This window comes from Camponotus vicinus, unplaced genomic scaffold, assembly GCF_025532165.1.
Source record: "Camponotus vicinus isolate PSW18456_S1 unplaced genomic scaffold, iyCamVici1.0 SCAF_11, whole genome shotgun sequence".
Taxonomy (NCBI): Eukaryota; Metazoa; Arthropoda; class Insecta; order Hymenoptera; family Formicidae; genus Camponotus; species Camponotus vicinus.
Genome location: NW_028141947.1, coordinates 13,179,835 through 13,201,211, shown reverse-complemented (window position 1 = coordinate 13,201,211; position 21,377 = coordinate 13,179,835). Strand labels below are relative to the sequence as shown.

General features: G+C 28.5%; 4 protein-coding genes across 15 annotated transcripts; 3 read left to right on the top strand and 1 right to left on the bottom strand.

Annotated features, from left to right (window-relative positions):
- The first annotated feature begins 854 nt into the window (after positions 1 to 854).
- Positions 855 to 8,499, top strand: LOC145961507 (poly(A) RNA polymerase gld-2 homolog A). Of its 9 annotated transcripts, none has more exons than XM_083081761.1 (12): positions 855 to 1,263; positions 1,774 to 1,787; positions 2,292 to 2,767; positions 3,173 to 3,564; positions 3,804 to 3,988; positions 4,363 to 4,643; positions 4,758 to 4,926; positions 5,046 to 5,189; positions 5,272 to 5,400; positions 5,481 to 5,670; positions 5,759 to 5,874; positions 5,956 to 8,499. In XM_083081761.1, the coding sequence occupies exons 3-12, from the start codon at positions 2,582 to 2,584 to the stop codon at positions 6,135 to 6,137; spliced, it is 1,974 nt and encodes a 657-aa protein (XP_082937887.1). In that variant the 5' UTR covers positions 855 to 1,263; positions 1,774 to 1,787; positions 2,292 to 2,581; the 3' UTR covers positions 6,138 to 8,499. The 9 variants fall into 9 exon arrangements, with proteins under 9 accessions (XP_082937887.1, XP_082937884.1, XP_082937881.1 ...); XM_083081758.1 differs by having other exon boundaries at positions 1,774 to 1,841; XM_083081755.1 differs by having other exon boundaries at positions 1,774 to 1,912.
- A 686-nt stretch (positions 8,500 to 9,185) lies between these two features.
- Positions 9,186 to 11,075, top strand: Rpl13a (ribosomal protein L13A). The gene is made up of 6 exons (XM_083081753.1): positions 9,186 to 9,333; positions 9,763 to 9,893; positions 10,058 to 10,167; positions 10,352 to 10,497; positions 10,721 to 10,843; positions 10,956 to 11,075. Exons 1-6 carry the CDS (start codon positions 9,313 to 9,315, stop codon positions 11,037 to 11,039), a joined length of 615 nt encoding a protein of 204 aa, XP_082937879.1. The 5' UTR covers positions 9,186 to 9,312; the 3' UTR covers positions 11,040 to 11,075.
- A 93-nt stretch (positions 11,076 to 11,168) lies between these two features.
- Polr2m (RNA polymerase II subunit M) lies at positions 11,169 to 13,595 on the bottom strand. 4 transcript variants are annotated; one of them, XM_083081751.1, is made up of 5 exons: positions 13,236 to 13,595; positions 12,456 to 12,627; positions 12,127 to 12,385; positions 11,678 to 12,046; positions 11,169 to 11,473 (listed from the first exon to the last, which is right to left on the bottom strand). In XM_083081751.1, the coding sequence occupies exons 2-5, from the start codon at positions 12,602 to 12,604 to the stop codon at positions 11,252 to 11,254; spliced, it is 999 nt and encodes a 332-aa protein (XP_082937877.1). In that variant the 5' UTR covers positions 12,605 to 12,627; positions 13,236 to 13,595; the 3' UTR covers positions 11,169 to 11,251. The 4 variants fall into 4 exon arrangements, with proteins under 4 accessions (XP_082937877.1, XP_082937876.1, XP_082937875.1 ...); XM_083081750.1 differs by lacking the exon at positions 13,236 to 13,595 and adding an exon at positions 12,714 to 13,032; XM_083081749.1 differs by lacking the exon at positions 13,236 to 13,595 and adding an exon at positions 12,790 to 13,032.
- Positions 13,155 to 20,631, top strand: Sidl (SIDL trafficking protein particle complex subunit 10). Its single transcript, XM_083081748.1, has 12 exons — positions 13,155 to 13,571; positions 14,172 to 14,389; positions 14,692 to 14,885; positions 14,987 to 15,182; positions 15,284 to 15,395; positions 15,499 to 15,686; positions 15,779 to 15,997; positions 16,157 to 16,920; positions 18,064 to 18,730; positions 18,844 to 19,305; positions 19,571 to 19,892; positions 20,065 to 20,631. The coding sequence occupies exons 1-12, from the start codon at positions 13,490 to 13,492 to the stop codon at positions 20,193 to 20,195; spliced, it is 3,555 nt and encodes a 1,184-aa protein (XP_082937874.1). The 5' UTR covers positions 13,155 to 13,489; the 3' UTR covers positions 20,196 to 20,631.
- Positions 20,632 to 21,377: the final 746 nt, after the last annotated feature.

Genomic DNA, 21,377 nt, shown 5'->3' with positions numbered 1-21,377 from the left:
TGCGTCATTAGTTATATTTCGCAAAACTGTCGGACGCAATAAGAATGTTTGATTGGTCGATTTGCCTTATATACTAAATCTTTTTTTCATATATTTTGGCCTTTAGATATACACGGCACGCTATATATTCGTGTGTATCCATGTAACATGTAAATATAATAGCGTTTTCGACTTGTCGGATTCAATCGCTCCAAGGTAGTTTACTGGACGTTATTGGCCAATCACAGTCATTCTTTTGAAGAATATATGGTTATATTCTTCAGAAGAATGGCTGTGATTGGTCAATAACGTCTAGTAAACTACTTCGGAGCGATTGAACCCGACAAGTCGAAAACGTTATTAAAGCAAGGTTGTGTAAAGTCACTAGACATACAAAGTACCGCAATCATTCGCCATTTTGGCTCCAATAAGCGGTTCATTCAAATTATATATTTACATGACCTCTTAATGATAATGTATTTTTGGCAATTAATTTCAGCCATTTTTTGCATTTTTTGTTGTTATTTTCGCTTTTTGGGATGCGAAATAAACGAAAACCTTTTTCGCTTTGATTTCTATAGCCTTTTACGCAACAACCTAGTCACGAATGCTCAGATTTCACATACAGGTTAGAAAATTGCACTTAAAGTGTACATACATACGTAACAAAAGTGTGCACTTGTACTTTTTGGCGTCATTTTGGCTCCAAATCCTTATACATTGGCCGCATTCAGCAGACTCAACAGTTGGGCAACATTACTAGATTTTCCGATGTAATTCGACGCTGATTGGTCGGACCTGAAAGTAGAAACCAATCATGTTCGATTGCTACTTAGCGGTTGAGTCTGCTGAATGCGGCCAATGAGTCTTATGGATTGCGATACTTTGTATATCTAGTGACTTTAAGGTTGTGGACAAAGCATCACGGTTAATCCGTGAAGCACGTGAAGTGAGAGTCATCCATAACGCGTCAAAGATTTGAAAATTTGAACGTTTTGGCTTTTTGTGGATGTGGCGATTTGCGTTAATAGTGACGAGCGTGCGGCGAATCAATTAAGACAACGAGAGACATTCGTCGTTGACATATCGCGCGCATGCTATTGTAAAATTGCTGCTGGTTGAGAGATCGCGACGAGAGTCACGATTAGGTACGCCGCGTCGTATTTCCGATTGTGTACATTAATAATCGGAAACATAAAGCCCGGGAATGAAGAATAGTTTTTTCATAAATTTTTCGTTCATCTAAAAGGGTAAATTTGATTGCAACATGGCGATTAAGAACAGGTAATATCGCTATTTCCTTCTCATTTCTCGTTTACGCGCGAATTTCTATTTCTGTTTATTTGATCTCTAGTCTTGCTCTCACACCGTTGTATACGTGTACACGAGTACACGAGCAAGAAAATATTTAATATCTTCTGTATATATATATATGTGTGTGTGTGTGTGTGTGCGCGCACACGTTTACGTAGCATGTTGTTTGCTCGGGCAAGTAATATCTCATAGAAAATTATGTGTTTGATGTGATAAATATATTCAGACAATTTTGCAATCTCGAGTGTTTTTGTTTCGTTTGTGATATTCTACTTTAAAAATAGTATAAAATAGTATAAAAATAGAATAAAACAGTAATATATATACTAAAATTAATCTGATATTCTACTTAAAGTGTGCGCAAAGCATGTAAGATTATTATAATTTGTGCTGTAATAAATAATTTACAGACTAATACTTGATTCACATAATAATATATACTATAAAATTATTTGCAATTATTTTTCTTGTTTCTTACAGGAGGTTATGATAGAGTATGCAAGCACTTATATATTAGTTAAAAACTCTCAAAGAGAGAAAGAATAAAGGCAATCATACATTATCTCACATTATATGTATATAATCTTAATTGAAAACATCTGAAAACTAAACTTCAAAAGTACTCAACTTATAGTCAAAATTACACGTGTAAAATTAATTACTGTGAATGTAACTGGATTGAGATTATAAAAAATCTGATAGTTGATCAAAAATATGGACTTTGCCTTGCATAAATTTTCCTTTATCAAAATGCTGTGAGAGAGAGAAAGTATTTCTCATTAAATATAATCATTAATTTACATTACAATTTAGTTCCGCAACTCTGTATTCCACATATGCATCTATGTATATGTCTAAATATATATCTAAAACTTTATGACAAAAGATAGACATGATAAAGATAAACTAAACATAGTGTCTCTGCTTTTGAATTCTTAATTTCATTATCGCTTTTCTTGCATTATTATGGAATTGTTATGTATATTGTTATATTCTAGATTAACATAGCAGATCTCACAAGATACAAAATATAAATTTTGCAAAATTATATAAAAAAATATAAAAGCAAGAAAGTAACACAAGAAAGATAAAGAGAGTAAGAAGATTTTCTAAATATATATATAAATTAAATAAAAAATTGCAAGATTTAATAACAACATTGTGCCTTATATATACTATTGATTGCTATAAATATCTATGAGGACCATTAAAAGTGCAATAAACTGCTATATTAGCAATTAAATAAAGAAATTGCACACATCTTGTATCTCCTATATCTATATTGACTATGTACCATACTGTGTTTCCACCACAAATAATGGTACAAATGATGAGTGGACAGCAAACAGGTGGACATTGTCTACCATTGCAAACTCATACGTTGCATATTAATGGCATAAATGGATTGCCTCAAATTGATTTTACACAATATAGTTCAGATATTTCCAGGCATAACAGACCTCAAACAATACAGGTATATGTTAAAATTTTTTACATTTAATTTGAAATATAAATATATTGAAAAGAAAAAAAGAAAATATTTTTTCTCTAAAACTTATATTTTTACAAATGTTTTTAATATGATACAAAAATAAATACAAAATAAAAATACAACGTAAGAATTTACTTGAATAAAACAAGTTATGGAATTATTTATATTTGAGATGCAAGTTAATGATATATTTAGACTTTGTTTTACAATTCATTTATAAGTTTGTTATATCAAAATATGTGTGATAAAAGTATTCATTCTTATATTCAATAATAATTAATATGACAAAATTTTTTTTTACTTACATTTATAAATATATTTTATTATGTGAATATATTGTTTTTGTTTATATTTTTCTGTTGGAATATATAAATAATATTTTTGTAGACAGAATCTCAGCCAATGCAATTCTTACAACATATGGGAGTTAAAATGTCACCAGTACAACGTATAGAATATACACTATTAAATAATAATAATTCATCTGCTGCAACTTGGGAGAGACGAATGGGTACATCCAACAATACTTCAATTATTCCATCGTCAAATTATAGTTTCAAACCTTCAACTATTAATTCAATAAAAAAACCGAGTTGGAATAACAGAAATGGTAGACGAAGTACATATAAAAATTCTTATTCCAAGTATGAGACATATAACAGTGACAGTGGATTTAGTTCTCGTTCACCAACACCAAATAAATACCATATTGACAATAGTCTTACAGAGAGTTCAGATGAAAAAGATTCCACAAGTTCATCAAGAGGACAAGAAATAAAGTAAATATAATGAATCTTTAAAATTCTTTATTATTATTTAATTTCCACATGCATTACTGCTACTCTTTTTTATTAAAAATCTACATTAGAATATATTGATTAATATAGAGGAGAGAAAAAAAGAGAAGCGATTTGATAATATGATACATATGTAATATATATATTAATAAAAATTATATATATATATATATATATATATATATATATATATATATTATTAATAAAAATTTTATATACAGGAAATATCATAGGATACATTCAGATAATAGAACAATCAACAAACCAATATCAAATGGGTTAATTTCAAGTGCATCTGCTCATCAATTTTATCAAAATCAACGACCTGTCAATTATTACAATAATACTGTCTCCACCTCTAGATCTCATGCTCAAAATTATCAGAATAGAAGAAAGTATTTATCAAGTAAGAGTTTTCTTTATATATAAGATAATAACAAGATTATCTATACTGTTGTATGTTTTTGTATTGCTTTTGAATCTCCTAATAGTTATTTATTATTTTCCTTGTTTCCCATTATTTACATGTTATTTACTGTGTGCTATGTGATTGTGCTAGAATGAGAAAGCAAGTAAAAGTACATGTTCATGATGTACAAATGTAGCATGCTACATGTGAATTGTGAAAAAACAGGGAAAGGGATAAGGGAAAGAATGGGAATTTAACAACAGAGACTCAATTAATATTTAATATTATATTGATATCGAATTCAGAAAATATACAGTATAGAAAAAGTATATAATTTGATTCACTTTATATTAAATAAAATTTATTTTCAGATAGGATTGAAAATTCTCAAAGATTTCTAAGAAATCGTAAATTTCCGGAATTTTTATTGCCGAATCACAATATGGTTTCCAAATATATTACAGCTCCTGATAGATATTTTGCTAATTCTCATTTGATGGAAGTAACTTCTGCACCAAAGAATATTATGACTGGATCAAAATGGGATAATCTGTCACAAGAAATCTGGTCGAAATTTATATTAAATCAACAAACTGAAGCTACTTATAAAAATAAAATGATGCTGTGGAAAAGTCTTTATGTTTACATTAAGGTAAAAAATACAAAATAAGGATTAATAGCAGATAAAATATTGTAAAAATATTTAAAAAGAAAATTCGAAATGATATACTAATTAATTTATTCATATATTGATGTTTGTTTATAGAGTCAATATCCAAAATATGGTTTATTTTTGGTTGGTTCAACAATGAATGGATTTGGATCGGATAATAGCGACGTCGACATGTGTCTTTTAGTGAGACATACAGAAATGGATCAAAAACATGAGGCTATAGAGCATTTAGAACAAATACTAAAATATCTTAAAAAATGTGGTATGTAAGAAACAAAGATTTATAATATCATATAAAAATATAATGAATATTATCTTTTAATATATTTTACATATATATATATCTTAATAACAAACTTTTAATCTATCTTTCATATTTAGATTTCATTGATCAGCTCGAACTTATACATGCAAAAGTACCTATTATAAAATTTCGTGATACAATACAAAACTTGAAAGTCGATCTTAATTGTAATAATGCTGTTGGTATTAGGAATACACAATTGCTGTATTGTTATTCAAAACGTAAGCTTAATTAATAACTTGAATATTATTTACATAAAAGTATTTTATAAAAAGAATGTTTTAATTTTCTATACTTTTACAGTTGATTGGAGGGTAAGACCATTAGTACTTGTTATAAAACTTTGGGCTCAACATCATGACATTAATAATGCAAAAGATATGACAATATCTAGTTATTCTTTAGTTCTCATGGTCATACACTTTTTACAATGTATGTATATTGCAGCATTTATTTTTTCTGGACCAATGTTCTTAGAAGAGTTTGAATATAAATATTATACTATTTTACAGGTGGTGTCAACCCTCCAGTTCTGCCATGCTTACATTCGATATTTGAAGACAAGTTTAGCCCACATATAGATATTCATAGTATCGACATTCATGAGGATTTAAAAATTCCATCCTCGACTCGTTTACCTGAAAATAATCAGTCTCTTGGAGAATTACTTGTAGAATTTTTCAGATATTACGACAAATTCGAGTAAGTAATTTCTTATTTACAAATGTATAATGTTCAGAAGATATATTATTCTGATATATAATTTTAAATTTATATTATTAAAAATTAGTTTTAGGCAATATGCGATATCTGTACGCTTAGCAAAAAAAATACCAATTGAAGAATGTCGTATGGTGCAATCTCTCAAAAACGATCCTCGTCAATGGAAATATTTATGTATTGAAGGTAAATGAATATTCTTTTTACATAGATAACTTAAAAACATTGTTTTTTTTTATACTTATTAAAATTATTGCAATATTGTAGAGCCATTTGATCTGACTAACACAGCTAGATCAGTTTATGATCAGGTTACATTTTTAAGAATTCAACAGTTAATTAAAAGAGCACACAATAAACTGCAGGAAAAACATAATCTAAATCCTATATTTGACGAAATATGCGCTGATAATCCCATGACATTTTACTTAAGCGGTGAATATTGGTGAAGCCGTTTTAATTGAACCAAAGGCATTTTGTTAAATGCTGATAGCTTAATGATCTAATGATCTAAAACAATATAAAAGGAAGATTGAACGAAATGAAATAAGACTGCCAAGATCGTCTTGTATGCTTAGTACCTTGTAATATTAAGCTTTATTTTTTAAAACAACTTATATTAGCAAGGTATACAAAGTGAAACATGATAAAACATGTTTATTAAATTACTTGTCTGTAAGTAATACTCTTTCAAGTAATCCTCCATCAAATTTTATATTTTTCTTTTTTGGAGGATTTTAAAATCATCATTAATTATATAACATCTTTAAAAAAGACAGTGTCTTTATTAACATGCAAAAATATTTCATTTTGATATAATGTATTGCGAATGCACGGGTATCGTTCCTACATACGGGTATCGTTCGTACATAAATGCAAAACTTGCAATACGTGCAATAATAATAAAGTCTGATTTATACTTAAAGCTACAATTAATCAGGCTTGCTTGGATCTCTCTAAATCTTTAATGAGAATCATGAAATGAATTAAGTACCTCTACTCTGATAATTAGTTATATTCATGTATATGATAACATCATAGTGATTACTATCATATCAAAATTATTCAACATTGTCTTCCCAATATATATTACTCATTACCCTAAATATGTCTTTCACGTAATATCAACAATTTAAAATATATAGTGCCTTGTAGCTATTTTGATTACTGTTAACACAAATATATACTATGTGATACATCTACAATGATTAGATATAAAAATGGAGAAATAAAGGAATAAGGGTAATGAAATTTTTTTCTATGACGTTGAAAAATAATTATCAGATGCTGCACAAATATATTCTCGATTAAAAAATATTTCTAACTAGCTAAATTGCTAGCCATAAAAAATATCTGATATTAAATGTCTGATATTAAAATAACATCCTTATATACAAAGAGAAAGATGCAATACTTATTTTTTTTCGTGTAGTTGCTATTTCTCAAAAAGAAAAAAAAAAGAAAAAAAGAAAAAATCACGAGATTCGTGAGAAAAAAAATATATAAACTTTTAACATTACCTTTTGCAAAATAATATTAAAAAATAAAAAAAAAGAAAAGAAAAACGCTTGTTAAAAGTAAAAAAAAATGTTACACATTTGAAATAAATTAATTATTTACGTTTACAATATTTTGTTCAGATATATAGTGAATGAAAGACTGATAGTAAAGTTAGCAAGACTGTTTCTTTTAAAAGAATTTAAAAATTTTCTAAGTTCCAATAATTTTGTCTTAAAATTGATACAAATATGTCGGCACGTTAGGGGGATAATTTATATTCAATTCAATCATAAAACATAAAATATAAATTATAGTGATATATAAATATATATATATATATATATAAATTAGAGTAAAAATTTCTAATATTCTTGAAAATTGAAAAACTAGAAGCAAGTTTTTTGATATCAATGAATTTAATCTTTACTCCTTAGCAAAATGCCTCTTCATTTTTTTAGTAAATTTTCATTATTCTGAAACAATCAATTAATAAAAAATCTGCAGTTGTTACAAGATTATGTATTTCAACAAAATCATTAACTTTATTAAAGGACATTTTTACAAAAATTGTCTAAAAATAAAGTTATCTCATAATCATCAATCTTGGAAATATTTAATTGCTGAAAGATGACAATCTTCTTAGTATAGCTAACTTTGTGTAATAATTCTTTCCAAAAGAAACATTCAAGCTTGATACTTTTCTTTCTTTGTCAAAAGGAGGCTATTATCCCCATTCTTTTGCTAGTGTCTATTAATATTTTTTTTCTTCAAAGAAATATATATAGCATTGTGTAATAACATTCTTAAATAATATATAAAAAACAAGGTTGTGCTGCAGTATAACAAATTATTATTGTGATTATATTAACTCTAGGTCCATGTAAATAAAATAAGTAAAATATAAGTAACACGAAAAGCATCTATTAACTGCAGGATGAATATGCAATATTAAGTAACACATATATTTTGCCTTATGCACATATGACTTATGCTATTCTTATGATAGTAAAACTGATTCCATTTCTGATGTGATATTAAATTAAACTTATATCTTTTGTAACGCACTATGTACTTATACACAATGCTACTGTAAGCGCCAAATTTTTTAATGCATTCTTATAAAACAAAAAAAAATTAAAATTAAAAATTAACGATAAATCGAGGAATTTAGGTTGCAGCCATTATATAATCTTAGAATAAATTGCAATAGTACATTCCTATTAAATTATAAGTATATAAACATCTGATTTATACAATAAATTCGATTTCCTGTAAAACATCAATTTTCTTAAATAAAATGTTTATACAGTATATATTGTTTTATTTTTTGCCATTTTTTTCCATGATAATCTGTTTTTGATCATTTGATAAATATCTGGATGTAATGTACGCACGTATCTCTGTTAAATAATGTATATAATCTTTTGTATGAATGTAATATATAATGAAAAAGTAATATTCGAATATTCTCTATACAAAGGCTGTGTTCCAAAATTCACTGCCAGTACTGAAAATCTATAGTGTACGTCACGTAAAGGTCATTCGACAATGGCAGTAGCAGTCGTAAGCGAAATGAACCAAATCCATTTCCTACGGATTTCGTGCGTTCTACGGCGGTCGCGCATACGCCGGCACGGAAAAATTCTGCGTTCTTAATTCTGATTGCGCGTCCGCCGTAGAACATACATTATAGCCGTAGGAAATGGATTTGGTTCATTTCGCTTACGACTGCTACGACCTACTGCTACTGCCATTGTAGAATGACCTTAAATTATAGATTTTCAGTACTGGCAGTGAATTTTGGAACGCAGCCTCTAAATACTATTTCATATAATAACACACACAGAGATGCGTGCGTGCACATTCAGATTCACAGACATTTATCGAATGCAAAATTGATTATCATATGTATATATATTTTTTGGTATACTAATCAAATTTATTTTTCACTAATAAAGAAAATTTCCTTTTCCTAAGAATTCTAGAGAAAATTTTTTTCTCAATTCTAGGGAAAAATTACATTATCAAAGTCAATTTCAATGTTGGTCATTCTGAATATACTATGGTTATAATTTCCGTTAGCCGTCGTATTTCGTTTAGACCCCTTTCCGGTAGGGTAACAGAATGACGGGGTTCAGTGAGAAGGTAAGTGTTCCAAAATTTTAGATATTTTAGATGGTTAAAGAGATATTTGCACCGATCATATATGCGGTGACGATTACTTAGCCAGAGAAGCAACGTCCGACTTCTTCACCGCTCTTCGAATAAAAATAATTATCGAAAAGAATACAAAAGTTTTGTTACTTTGACTCATACACGTGTCTATGATGGCGAACGTCTGAAACGAAAATTCCAGCACGTTGTCGTATGGTCCAAGAACTCGGATAGACACTTTAATCTTCTTCATCTGATATTTTTGTACCGCGTTTATGCCGATCCGAACACTATGGATTGCATATATTATTGAACTTATAATGTTGCGAGCGACATGCACGTGGATCACATTGATTCTGAGATCCTGTAACTGAGGTCTTACAATTATAATATTATACTATTATACTATTATGATTTCAGTCAATATTAATAGATGGCCGCGGCCATTTACTCGGCCGATTGGCGGCTACTGTTGCCAAGACTACCTTGCAAGGCAACAAAGTTATTGTTGTACGTAGTGAACAACTTAATATAAGCGGCAACTTCTTCAGGTTTGTAACTTCTCATTCTTTGGATTTGGAATAATATCTGATTTTAAGTAACCAATTGTTATATTTGTATGATTAAAATGTGTCAATATAAAGATTATATATTATTTACTTTTTGTATAAGGAAATATGTGAATAGTTTTAAAATTTATATTGTTTATTTTCAGAAATAAGTTGAAATTCATGTCTTTTCTACGTAAGAGATGTAACGTAAATCCTGCACGTGGCCCATTCCACTTCCGTGCACCTAGCAAGATTTTCCGGAAAACAGTTCGTGGTATAGTTAAAATTATATCGATAATTTATATTGATAAAATAAAACCATTGCGTATGATTACATATTTACCTACATTATCTGATAGTATAATGAAAGAAATCTTTTTTTATGAGGCTAAAAATACATATAATATCTCACAGTAGCAAAGATGTAAGAATATTAAAAAAAAGAAAAAAAACTACAGGTATGATCCCACATAAGACTCAAAGAGGAAAGGATGCTCTCAGACGATTGAAGGTTTATGAAGGATGCCCACCACCGTACAATCGCAGAAAGCGTGTCGTTGTGCCTGGTGCCATGAGAGTAATGTGTCTTAAACCAGGCCGAAAGGTAAATCAGATTGTGTTTATTCCAGCTTATTTAATTCTTTCATATGCTTAAATTTTATTTACTGAAAAAGCAATGATGGTATGGTAATTTGCGTCTGAAGTTGATCTATACGACCATGATGTCATTTTAAACTGAGCAATAAAACAATATAATAGCTTATTCTTGTTCTTTCACAAAATATTAAGACAATATTTATACTGATACAAAACTTTTTTATTTTTAGTATTGTCATGTGGGTAGACTGTCTCATGAAGTAGGATGGAAATACAAGTCTGTAGTTCGTACATTGGAGAACAAGAGACGTGTTAAGGAAATTCTTGACATCCAGAAAAGAAACAAGCTTAAGGTAATTTATATAATCAAACTTTCTTGTAACTATATGTTTTTAAAATTTTTGCTCTTAAAAAATTATTTCTGAAACATTTTTGAGATTTTATAATCGCATTTTTTTTTTGCAGAAACTTACTAAACAAGCTGGTGAAGCAGTTTCCAAAGCCGCAGAACCATACACAAAAATTATTAATGACTTTGGATATAATTAACATTATAAAAATAATAAAGTCTTTTAAACTATATAATTCAAAGTATTTTTTCACATGGGGAATTATTAGAGAGAAAGAGAGAAATATATTTCTTAAGTATTCAAAAGTAAAATATGCACAATTCCTTAATCATTTAAAAAATAATTTTATTAATAAAAATAAATATTAATACTCTTAAAACACTAATATTTATATACAAGATGTGTATAACGTTAGCTTTCTATAGAATCTACAGTAAATACAACTGTTCCACTTCTATCATTATCTTCTTCATCTTGTACCTCGTATTCTTCCTCATCCTCGGAGGAAGAAGATGAAGGTAAATTATTTGTATGTCGTAACTGATAATTTCCAATATTTTGTGGTATAGGACCAATATTTTGCATTCCTATTTGATTAGCTAAACGCTCTATTGCGTGTTTTGCTTGAATTTCCTGTCAAATAATAATATATATATAGAATATATATATATATATATATATATTTATATCTAAATATATATATATATATATATATATATATCTAAATATATATATATATATATATTTAGAATTAATTGTAAAGATATATAGAAAAAAGGTTTGTAAAACATTTTTTGAAAATTTAACAATTTTAGGGAACAAAAAAAAATTAAATACCTGTAATTTTTTAGTTTGTTCTGTCTGCAATCTTAAAGATTCATTAATGCTTAGAACTTTTGTTGCATCATGAATTATAAGAGGTGGTGTAGCTGCTGTGACTTCCCAATTTTTAGGAAGTTTTCTTTGTTTCTCTTTTATTGGATCATGCACGTTGCTTTTAGTTGTTTTATATGGCTTAAATGGTTTTTTCTTTTTGTTTGTTTCTTGTGCTTTTTCTACTTTATCAATGATATATTTTACATGTTCCACATCTAAACAATTGTCTGTTTTAAAGGATTCAATTTCTACTATGTCTTCTGGCTTGATGAGACTTTCTTCTTGTATTATGTGTATAATTTTTTTCTTATGAACTCCAGTTCCTGTAGGCTATTAGAAAATAAAAAATTATATTACATTAGTTAACAAAAGTTATTACTGAGTATTTACATATTTAAAATATAATAAACCTGAGCTAATATCTTTAATGGATCTTCATCATCACTATCTAGTTCAACAACTTTGGTTGTATTTTCATCATTCTTGTCATTATATTTTCCTGTCCATTCTAATTTAGTCATAGCTGCTTTGCCTATGGATGCTATATTAAGTTGCGATAGCAAATTAGCTGCTGTCTCCATTTCATTTCTATGCTCAAGCTCTTTCAACAATTTATCACGGAAGCTTACAATTTTCTCTCCTTTATCGGGAAGCTTTGAGATAAATTGTCTGAAAAAATGTAATAAGAGTTAGAAATTCAATATTCATAATATATTAATTTATTTATTATTTTACCCACTTGTTTGCAAGAATTTTATTTTGTCTTTCCAAAAGTTCCTCCAATTCACATTTCTGCTTTATCCTTAAATCCTCGATATAACCTTGGCTTTCCTTTTTCGAATGAGGTGGTATATCGTCAGGTATTTTCTTAATTATATTTTTTGACATCTTTTCATATATTTATCAAATTCCTAAAAAAGCATACTTTGAATAAAATCAGTCATATAGTTAGAGAAATTACATAAAATACATGCCATAAAAGAGTAAATAAAATTACATGAAATCTATTTTTCAAAAATTATTATAGTATACATATATATATATATATATCTGAAATTGCATAAAATTATAACCTTTGAACAAATTTTGCGTAATGTGATTAACATTGATTTTAAAGGTCATTAAGAATCGGTGCATTGCAATTGTTTAAAAATACTTTGATATATTCATTAGCGTAAAAATAATCATAGAAAAATGTACGTTTCGAGGGACATACACAATGATATTATTGCAAAGAAGCACACTATTCAAAACAGTTACTTTTGAAACGTTTCAAACTGACAATACACGTTTTTACTCCAAAAAAATAAACACATATATGACATAAAAAAAGTACAATGCACCATTTTCATGAACATACGCAATGGTCGCCAATCAGATTACAATACTGAAAAACACATGTCTACTGACGTATATGTGATACAATTTTACATCATAGCACAAACACATTGCAATGACATAACGAGATATCGCGAGATCCTCGTTTCACTTGAATCGATACGAAACGGCATATACCAACCAAATGCAGATTCCGATTCCAACCTCAATGGAGTTCGAAAGTGCGAAGTACAATGTTTCGTTTCATCTTCTAAATCGTCGTTAAATACACGCCGATAATTTATCGCGGAATCCTGAGGGCTCGTTGCGAACTTTGGCGAACTTGCGAGTCCACGAACGACGAGGATTCTTATGCGGAGAGGATCGTGGAGTTGTGATGACTGAGAGCTCGATCGGGAGCAACGAGCTCGCGAGGCGTATTGTCAGTCCTCAGAAATGATGAATTGCAATGGAGGATCGTCCGTGGCTGAGGCACGCAAAACGAGTGCTCCCATGGACAGCAAACCGATCGTCACCTGTGAGTTGGCTCGAATCGTTTAACCGCTATGTTATGCCGATAACAACGCCGTCTCACTGATGCTCCCGATTTCACTATCTGTCAATTTCCGCGATGTTTCCCTCATTTTTTTCCTCTCTATTCCTCCGGGATAAAATTGACGTTTATTGTTTAGATAAAACTCGCGGAACGATACGTGCCTCAAGATTGAGTTATTCGATTTTCCAAAGTTTTTTTGTCTTGAAAAACATATGTTAGCTTTTGCAGAATAAAGAAAAATATCACTTGAATTATATTTAGATAATTGAATATTTTTCCCGACTCTTTTTCTTCCTTTGTTACGCATATGTAATGTTTAGACTATAAACTGACTCGATAAAAATACAAGATATATCTTATGATATACATGTTTAAATCTTACCTAATCGCAGTATATGCAAGAAAGATGTTATTCTTATATAAATTTATATAAATATGCTCTCTTTTAAAATTACTCTTATTTATATAAATTTATATAGATGATGACTTATTTATATAATTTATATAAATGTATCATTTTATTATATATGATGTTTTATAGGTAGGTACAGTAGAAATATAATAATTTGCGTGATTATACAGGTGCTGGGGATGAGAACTTGTTTTCTACATTGGAGAAGAATTTACTTCAAGCTATACCTGCAGATGTAGTAGAATGGCGTAGGTCCTTTAGCAGGCCTATTAAACAAGTTAAACTTGAAACGACTTTTGTGCCATTTTCCAGAGATATTTTGCCCACTGAGAAAGATTGGCATCTTATAAAACAACCAATCTTTCATATTTATTGGACTGAATGTTCTGTAAGTTTTTATAATAATGTTTCATTTGATACTATAGTTTCTTGCTATATATATATATATATATATATATATATATATATATATATATATATATATATATAATAAAAAAAGTTGTGTATATAATTTCAAGATAGATTTTTTCTTCTACTACGTATTTTATCAAAGGAAGTTATATGTGAAAATAAGTTATATATAAATATAATAAATTAAAAATGCTTTGTGTTTAGTAATATCTGGTTGTATTTATGTTTTTGATAACTTTGCAATAGCAAGTATATTATATCTTATACATCTCTTTACAGGATATTGATACTTATAAGACTAATGTCAGAGATGATATTGATGCCTGGTTAAAAATATTAAATTTATATCACATCCAAGATTGGATGATTGTGTTAGTAGAAACGTATGATTTAAAAAAGGCCAATAAGCTATTACCTAGGACAACAGTGTTGGATAAAATAAGAAATGACTTTGCTGCCAAAAATGGTGACAGGTAATTACATTCAAGTTGTAATTGATATAAATTCAATAATTATATTTTAACACAGATATGAATATTTTTGTTCGATATGAAATTATATATATAATTGTTAGATGCTTTGCTGTAATTAATCCAATTAAATCTGAATCTCGTTCCGCCGAGTCATGGAGAGGCTTGATAACTCGTATTCGTCATTTGATGTTGACTGCATATGATAGAACTCTTTCACGCTTTGAGGATATTATACGTGAGCAGAGAGAAAGACGAAACAATCCTAATTGGAATTTCTGCCATTATTTTCTTCTACAGGTAATACAGTGCTTGCTGGAAACTTTTTTATTTTTGAAATATCTAATCTTGAAAATTTAGTAATTTTTTTTTATTACAAAAACGACTTAAAATTGTTTTAGGAAGAATTGGCGTTTGCATTGCAAATGCTAGGTCTATATGATGAAGCATTGGTGCAATATGATGAACTAGATGCTCTCTTTACACAATTTGTACTCAATTCTAATGTAGGAGGTATATTTCTTTCAAAGTTTTTGGAATAAAAAGATGCACATTATACAATGAAAAAGGATATCGATACAAAATGAAAACCTAAATATAGATAAACTGTTCATAGATACTCCAGGATGGTTAAATCTATTTCAAATGCCTCTCAACAACTGGGGAGGCGTGAATTTAAATAACGGTACAAATCATCATTTAAGGTTTCTTATGGCTGAATGTAGGGCATCTTTATTAGATCTTAGGAGTTACTTGTTCAGTAGACAATGTGCCATGTTACTCTTGCTTAATAAACCTTGGGAGGTTTGTATATATGTTCAACAATTATTAATAATTAATCAATTTTATCTCGAAATATTATTGTTAAAGAAAGATTATTCTTGTATGTGATACAGGTTGCGCAAAGATGTTTATCATTTGTGCATAATACATTGAGTGAACTAAGAATCTTAGAAGTACAGAAGCCTGAGGGATCTATAGAATGCTGGTCATTCCTCTGTGCATTAGAAGTTTTGCAAGCATGTCAGTTATCTATTTACAATATTGATAATAATCAACAATTAGACTTGTGTTCTTTACATATGGCCAGTTTATGGGCACTTGCAAGAGACAAGGTAAATTATCTAATTTATGTATTTGACTAGGATTAATTTTACATATCTTTACTCTTTATTATTTTTTAATATTCTCAAATAATTATATATAAATGGAATAATACATAATGATATAAATATAATTCTTAATTTCTTTTCATGGCATATTTTTTTTTTCAGTTAGGGAGTTTAGGAAAATTATGTGGCCTAATGCCGGGAAGTGAACCGACTAGTGAACAGTTACACACAGTTGTGTATCTTATAGCTGGCATAGGAGATTCTGAACCACAGGTAGAGAGGAAGTTAACTCCTACAGATAAATTAAAGGAAGCACTTTCGTCCAAAGAAGCATTTAAGAAACAATATTTGGAGCATGCAGAATTAGCCATGGGTACATACAAGCACGTTGGACGCATTCGGTCAGCTAGATTAATCGGCAAAGAATTGGCACGATTCTATAGTGAACTCGGCGAAAATCAAAAAGCAGTCGCGTTTCTATCTGATGCTTTAAAAACTTATATGGATGAAGGATGGAGTCATTTGGCTGCACAAACACAGTTGGAGTTGGCCGAATGTTATAAACGCATGGACGATGTCGAGAAATATACTAAAGTGTGCGCAGCAGTAGCTTGTACAAGTGTTTTGCACATAACTGTACGCAATACATACTTGGAAGAAATGTTAGGATATATGAAAATGATCTCTTCGTCTCAACCATTACTCACAGAGCTCGGATATGCTTTTATAATACTCAGTATGGAAGCTAAAGTAATGGATAAGATAGTACAAGACTGTGTAGTTAGTATTGAGATAAGTGTACAGAGTTTGTTCCCTCGTGAAATAAGATGCACCAGTGCCGCTATCTCTGTAGAGGAGATACAAAAGCCATCTATACCTAATAAAAAGAAAGGATTAAAAGCACCTATTGAGCCTCCCGTACAATTGTAAGAGTTAAAATGAATAAGAAGTTTATAAATTTTCTTGCTTATATATAAACTTTTATCTGTGCATATAATTCTTCATATATATAAAAAACATTGTAAAAGCAGATTGTGGAATTGTAAAGATTATATATATATATATATATATATATATATATATATATATATATATATACAGGGTGACCCATTTTAACTTAGGCAGCCAAATAACTCGAAAAATAAGCAAGATAGAGAAAAATGTTTTAGACAAAAGTTGTATGGTTTCGAGGGGGCCATAAGATGGTATCATTGGTTTGACCTTGAAGAGTCATTTGAAGGTCACGTGAAGGTCACTTCAATTTTTTTAAATGGAATACCCTATATATTTTTGTACATTTTTGTAGCTTATTTCGAGAGCTTTCCAAAACACTATAATTAAGTACCTTTCCGTTAAGTACTTTTTGAGTTATGATGCTTGAAATAATTTCTTAATTTTACATAAACCGTAAAATATCTTGTAAAATATTCATTTTTCGATTATCTTACCTTAATACTTTTATGTACAAAATAATGAGAGGAATCAATTGGTGTAAAGAAAACACATAGTTGTTTTTAAGAAAAAATATGGAATTGTTAATTGCAAATTACATATTTTTTCTTCGAAACAACTATGTGTTTTCTTTACACCAATTGATTCCTCTCATTATTTTGTACATAAAACTATTAAGGTAAGGTAATCGAAAAATGAATATTTTACAAGATATTTTACGGTTTATGTAAAATTAAGAAATTATTTCAAGCCTCATAACTCAAAAAGTACTTAACGAAAATGTACTTAATTATAGTGTTTTGGAAAGCTCTCGAGATGAGCTACAAGAATGTACAAAAATATATAGGATGTTCCATTTAAAAAAATTGAAGTGACCTTCACGTGACCTTCAAATGACTCTTCAAGGTCAAACCAATGATACCATCTTATGGCCCCCTCGAAACCATACAACTTTTGTCTAAAACATTTTTCTCTATCTTGCTTATTTTTCGAGTTATTTGGCTGCCTAAGTTAAAATGGGTCACCCTGTATATTGCTATCTATGTAACATTATATACATATTTACTGTTATATGTTTTTTTTTATATATGTCTAATTTCTATTTTATTTTGCTTCAGGTTATCAAAGTGCACATTAGAAGATATGAAATTGTTTGATCCTAGTTTGTTACACTTGCAAGTATATTGTTATTTGGATTACAAGGAAGATAGAAGTCTTGGGTCTGCTAGTGTTATTAATAAAAATACAAAGCCACTTGTGAGACGGTCAGATAGTGCAAAGCATAGAAAACCTTCGGTTAATGTAAAGGGCGATTTTAGCAAAGCACTTTCATGTGATGAATTTCTTATGAAACCTGGTACAAATACATTTATATTGACAAGAAGAGTAAATCAACCAGGTTTATATAAAGTTAGCCAATTATCATTGGTGATAGAAGACAAATTAGAATTTTTATCATCTATATTAAATCCACGACTATGCTACGAAGTAGCAAAAACACAGCCGATGATATCTGTAAATTGCGGTAGAGATTTATTGGCAGGTCTTATTCAAGATATTGAGTTAGTTATTTCAAGCGGAAGTACGAAAATCACTGAAGAAATGAAATTAAAGTTACGCACATCACGCGGATTGACGGTGCAGTCACAAAGTGTCGAAAAAGTAATGGTAAAAGAATTGGAAATATCACTGCCAACATGTGAACCATTTCAAACTATAAGAATACAATTAAAAGTTCTAGCTGAACTTCCACCAAAGAAGGATGCCTCATCTATGGAACATAAAGTATTTAACATTTGTATAATTATATTATATTCTTTTCTATTCAATAAATATTACGAATTACTTTTAATATTAATTTTTTATATAATTACAAATAACTTATAATTTTTTTTTAGTTGAATATTCAATGTCCATGGGATTTGGAAGAAAGCATACTTTTACATTTTGGCCCACCCTTAATGTCTAACATGAAGCTTCATACGGCAAAACAAAGAAAATTTGTTCAAATAGTTGTAACTGGTTTGACAAATCAACTTTTACAATTAACTGAACCTGAATTAACTACAATTACGTCGATAGATGTTATCTTTAAAAGCTTAAATCCTATTGCGGGTCAAAGATTAGTGATAGGTAATGGAATGAATGTTTCCTTTATGTGGGAACTTGAAATTGGAAAAGATGAAAGATCTACGATGCCAATAAAGACTGATTTTCGTGTAAAATATATACCAATTAGCAATACTAAAGAATTAATCGATACACATGTTGATGATGATCCATTACACATACATAATTTAGAAAGAATTGAGAAAGCATGTAGTCTTTATAGATGCAATTTTGATATTACAGATTATGTGGTAAGAATAACTATATCTCATTGATTAATGTTTTATTGTTATACATTTACATATTCGAAATTTTTATTGAAATAAAAGAACAGTCGGATTAATGGTAACTTATATTGCAATATCTAATGTTATTAATTTTTTTTTCATAGAACTTATGATAAAATATCCTATATATATACATATATATATATATATATATATATATATATATGTATATATATTAGAACAGTATATAACATTAATCCTCTCTTTTATTCCTAATGATGCTTTCCAGACTTTATTCACGGTATCTTCAAAAGTTGAAGCAAGTGGTAGTGGAGGAGAGTTTTGTCGTGCTGGTAGTATGTGCCATCTCTGTCTTACAGTGATGCGCGTGTTACCTAGTCTTAGCCCAAATCCTCCACCACAGTTAATGTATGAGGTTCTAGCAGACCAAACCATGTGGGCGGTATGTGGTCGGACTGCAGGCATTGTATCATTAGAAATAGTAGAAAAGCAAAGTGTTACATTAGATGTAATGCCTCTGACGAGTGGTTATTTGCCTCTCCCTGTTGTTAGATTATCTCGATATATACCTGCAACAGAGTCTAAAAATGGTAAGTTTAAGCTATTTTTATATATACTTATATATAATGTATTATACTTGATTGGTGCAAAACTTACTAAATTTTTTTAGAAAAGATAATTGTAATACGATCTGGAAAAATAGTATTATTAGATTGTATGAAATTTATATAATTATTTTTTTATTTGTGTTTTTATTTTAAGATATCATCCGTAATAAAAATGATGTAGGATCTGGTCCTCGATTAGAGCCATTTAGTCCAGGACAAGTGTATAATGCCAGTAAAGCACAGCAAGTGCATGTTCTGCCAGCAGTTCCATCAGAATCGAACTAAAATTTGTAAATTGTTAAAAATGTTAAAAATGTATACATTTTACTTTCTGTAAACACTTGGGTTTAGGAGGAGCTTTAGAAAATATTCATAATTTGTTTTTGTAACATAATGAACGATTGTGTAAATATTTTTTATTATTTACACGATAAAGGTATATATATATATATATATATATATATATATATATATATATATATATATATATATATATCAATATAAATTAACATTTTGAAGTAAATCGACGTTGAAGGATAGTTTAACATTATTTGTCTAAGAGATTCATGTGACAGTTTATTTCAATTTTCTATTACCAAAGTTATTCATTATTATCATATTTCAAAAAAACTTAAATTTTGCAATTAATAATTATACAATGCGATGCCATAAATTTTTTATTTAAAATTAATAACTAAACCTATTTCTTACCAAGCATACATATGTATGTTTTGTCTAGAAGTTAGAACATTTAATATATATATGTAATTTGTTGTATTATATTGTATTTGTTGTATTATATTTTATATTTCAATTAGAGATTTTTGATAGAAAGATGTTATTTGTAATAATATGATGTGTATATCATATCAAAGAAAATATTATATTTCTTAATGATTTTATATTCATATAATTATGATGTACGTCGATAAAGCTTGTTTTAGTTATGTGTTAAACTATGTACTTATATTTTTGTCATTTTGCACATGACAAATAATAATTCTTTTCTAATTGATTTTTTACTTTTTTTATTCTACATTTATTTGGAGCTTATTATTATATGAATTTCCCACACAATATGTAATTTTTTTCTCTTATTTAAAATATTTAATACTACATCTTAATTTTAAAAGAAATATAAAAATGTTCATCAAATGTAGATATATGTAAAATTGATATAAATATTTGTTAGCAATATATTCATAAGCTTGTGAACATAAATTGTATTATGAATTTCTATTTTCTAAAAATTGTAAGTATAGTAATTACTACAGGTATAATTTTTTGGTACATAAATTAGGAGTTTATTTGATGCTGTAAAATATATGTTATATATATATATGTTCTTTTAATAATATTTATATTTTAAATATACATATATATACATATATAGAGGAGAAAAATATATGAATCGCTCATATGAGTATTTATTTTAAAATTGGAATTATTAGGAAGATTTTCTCTTGT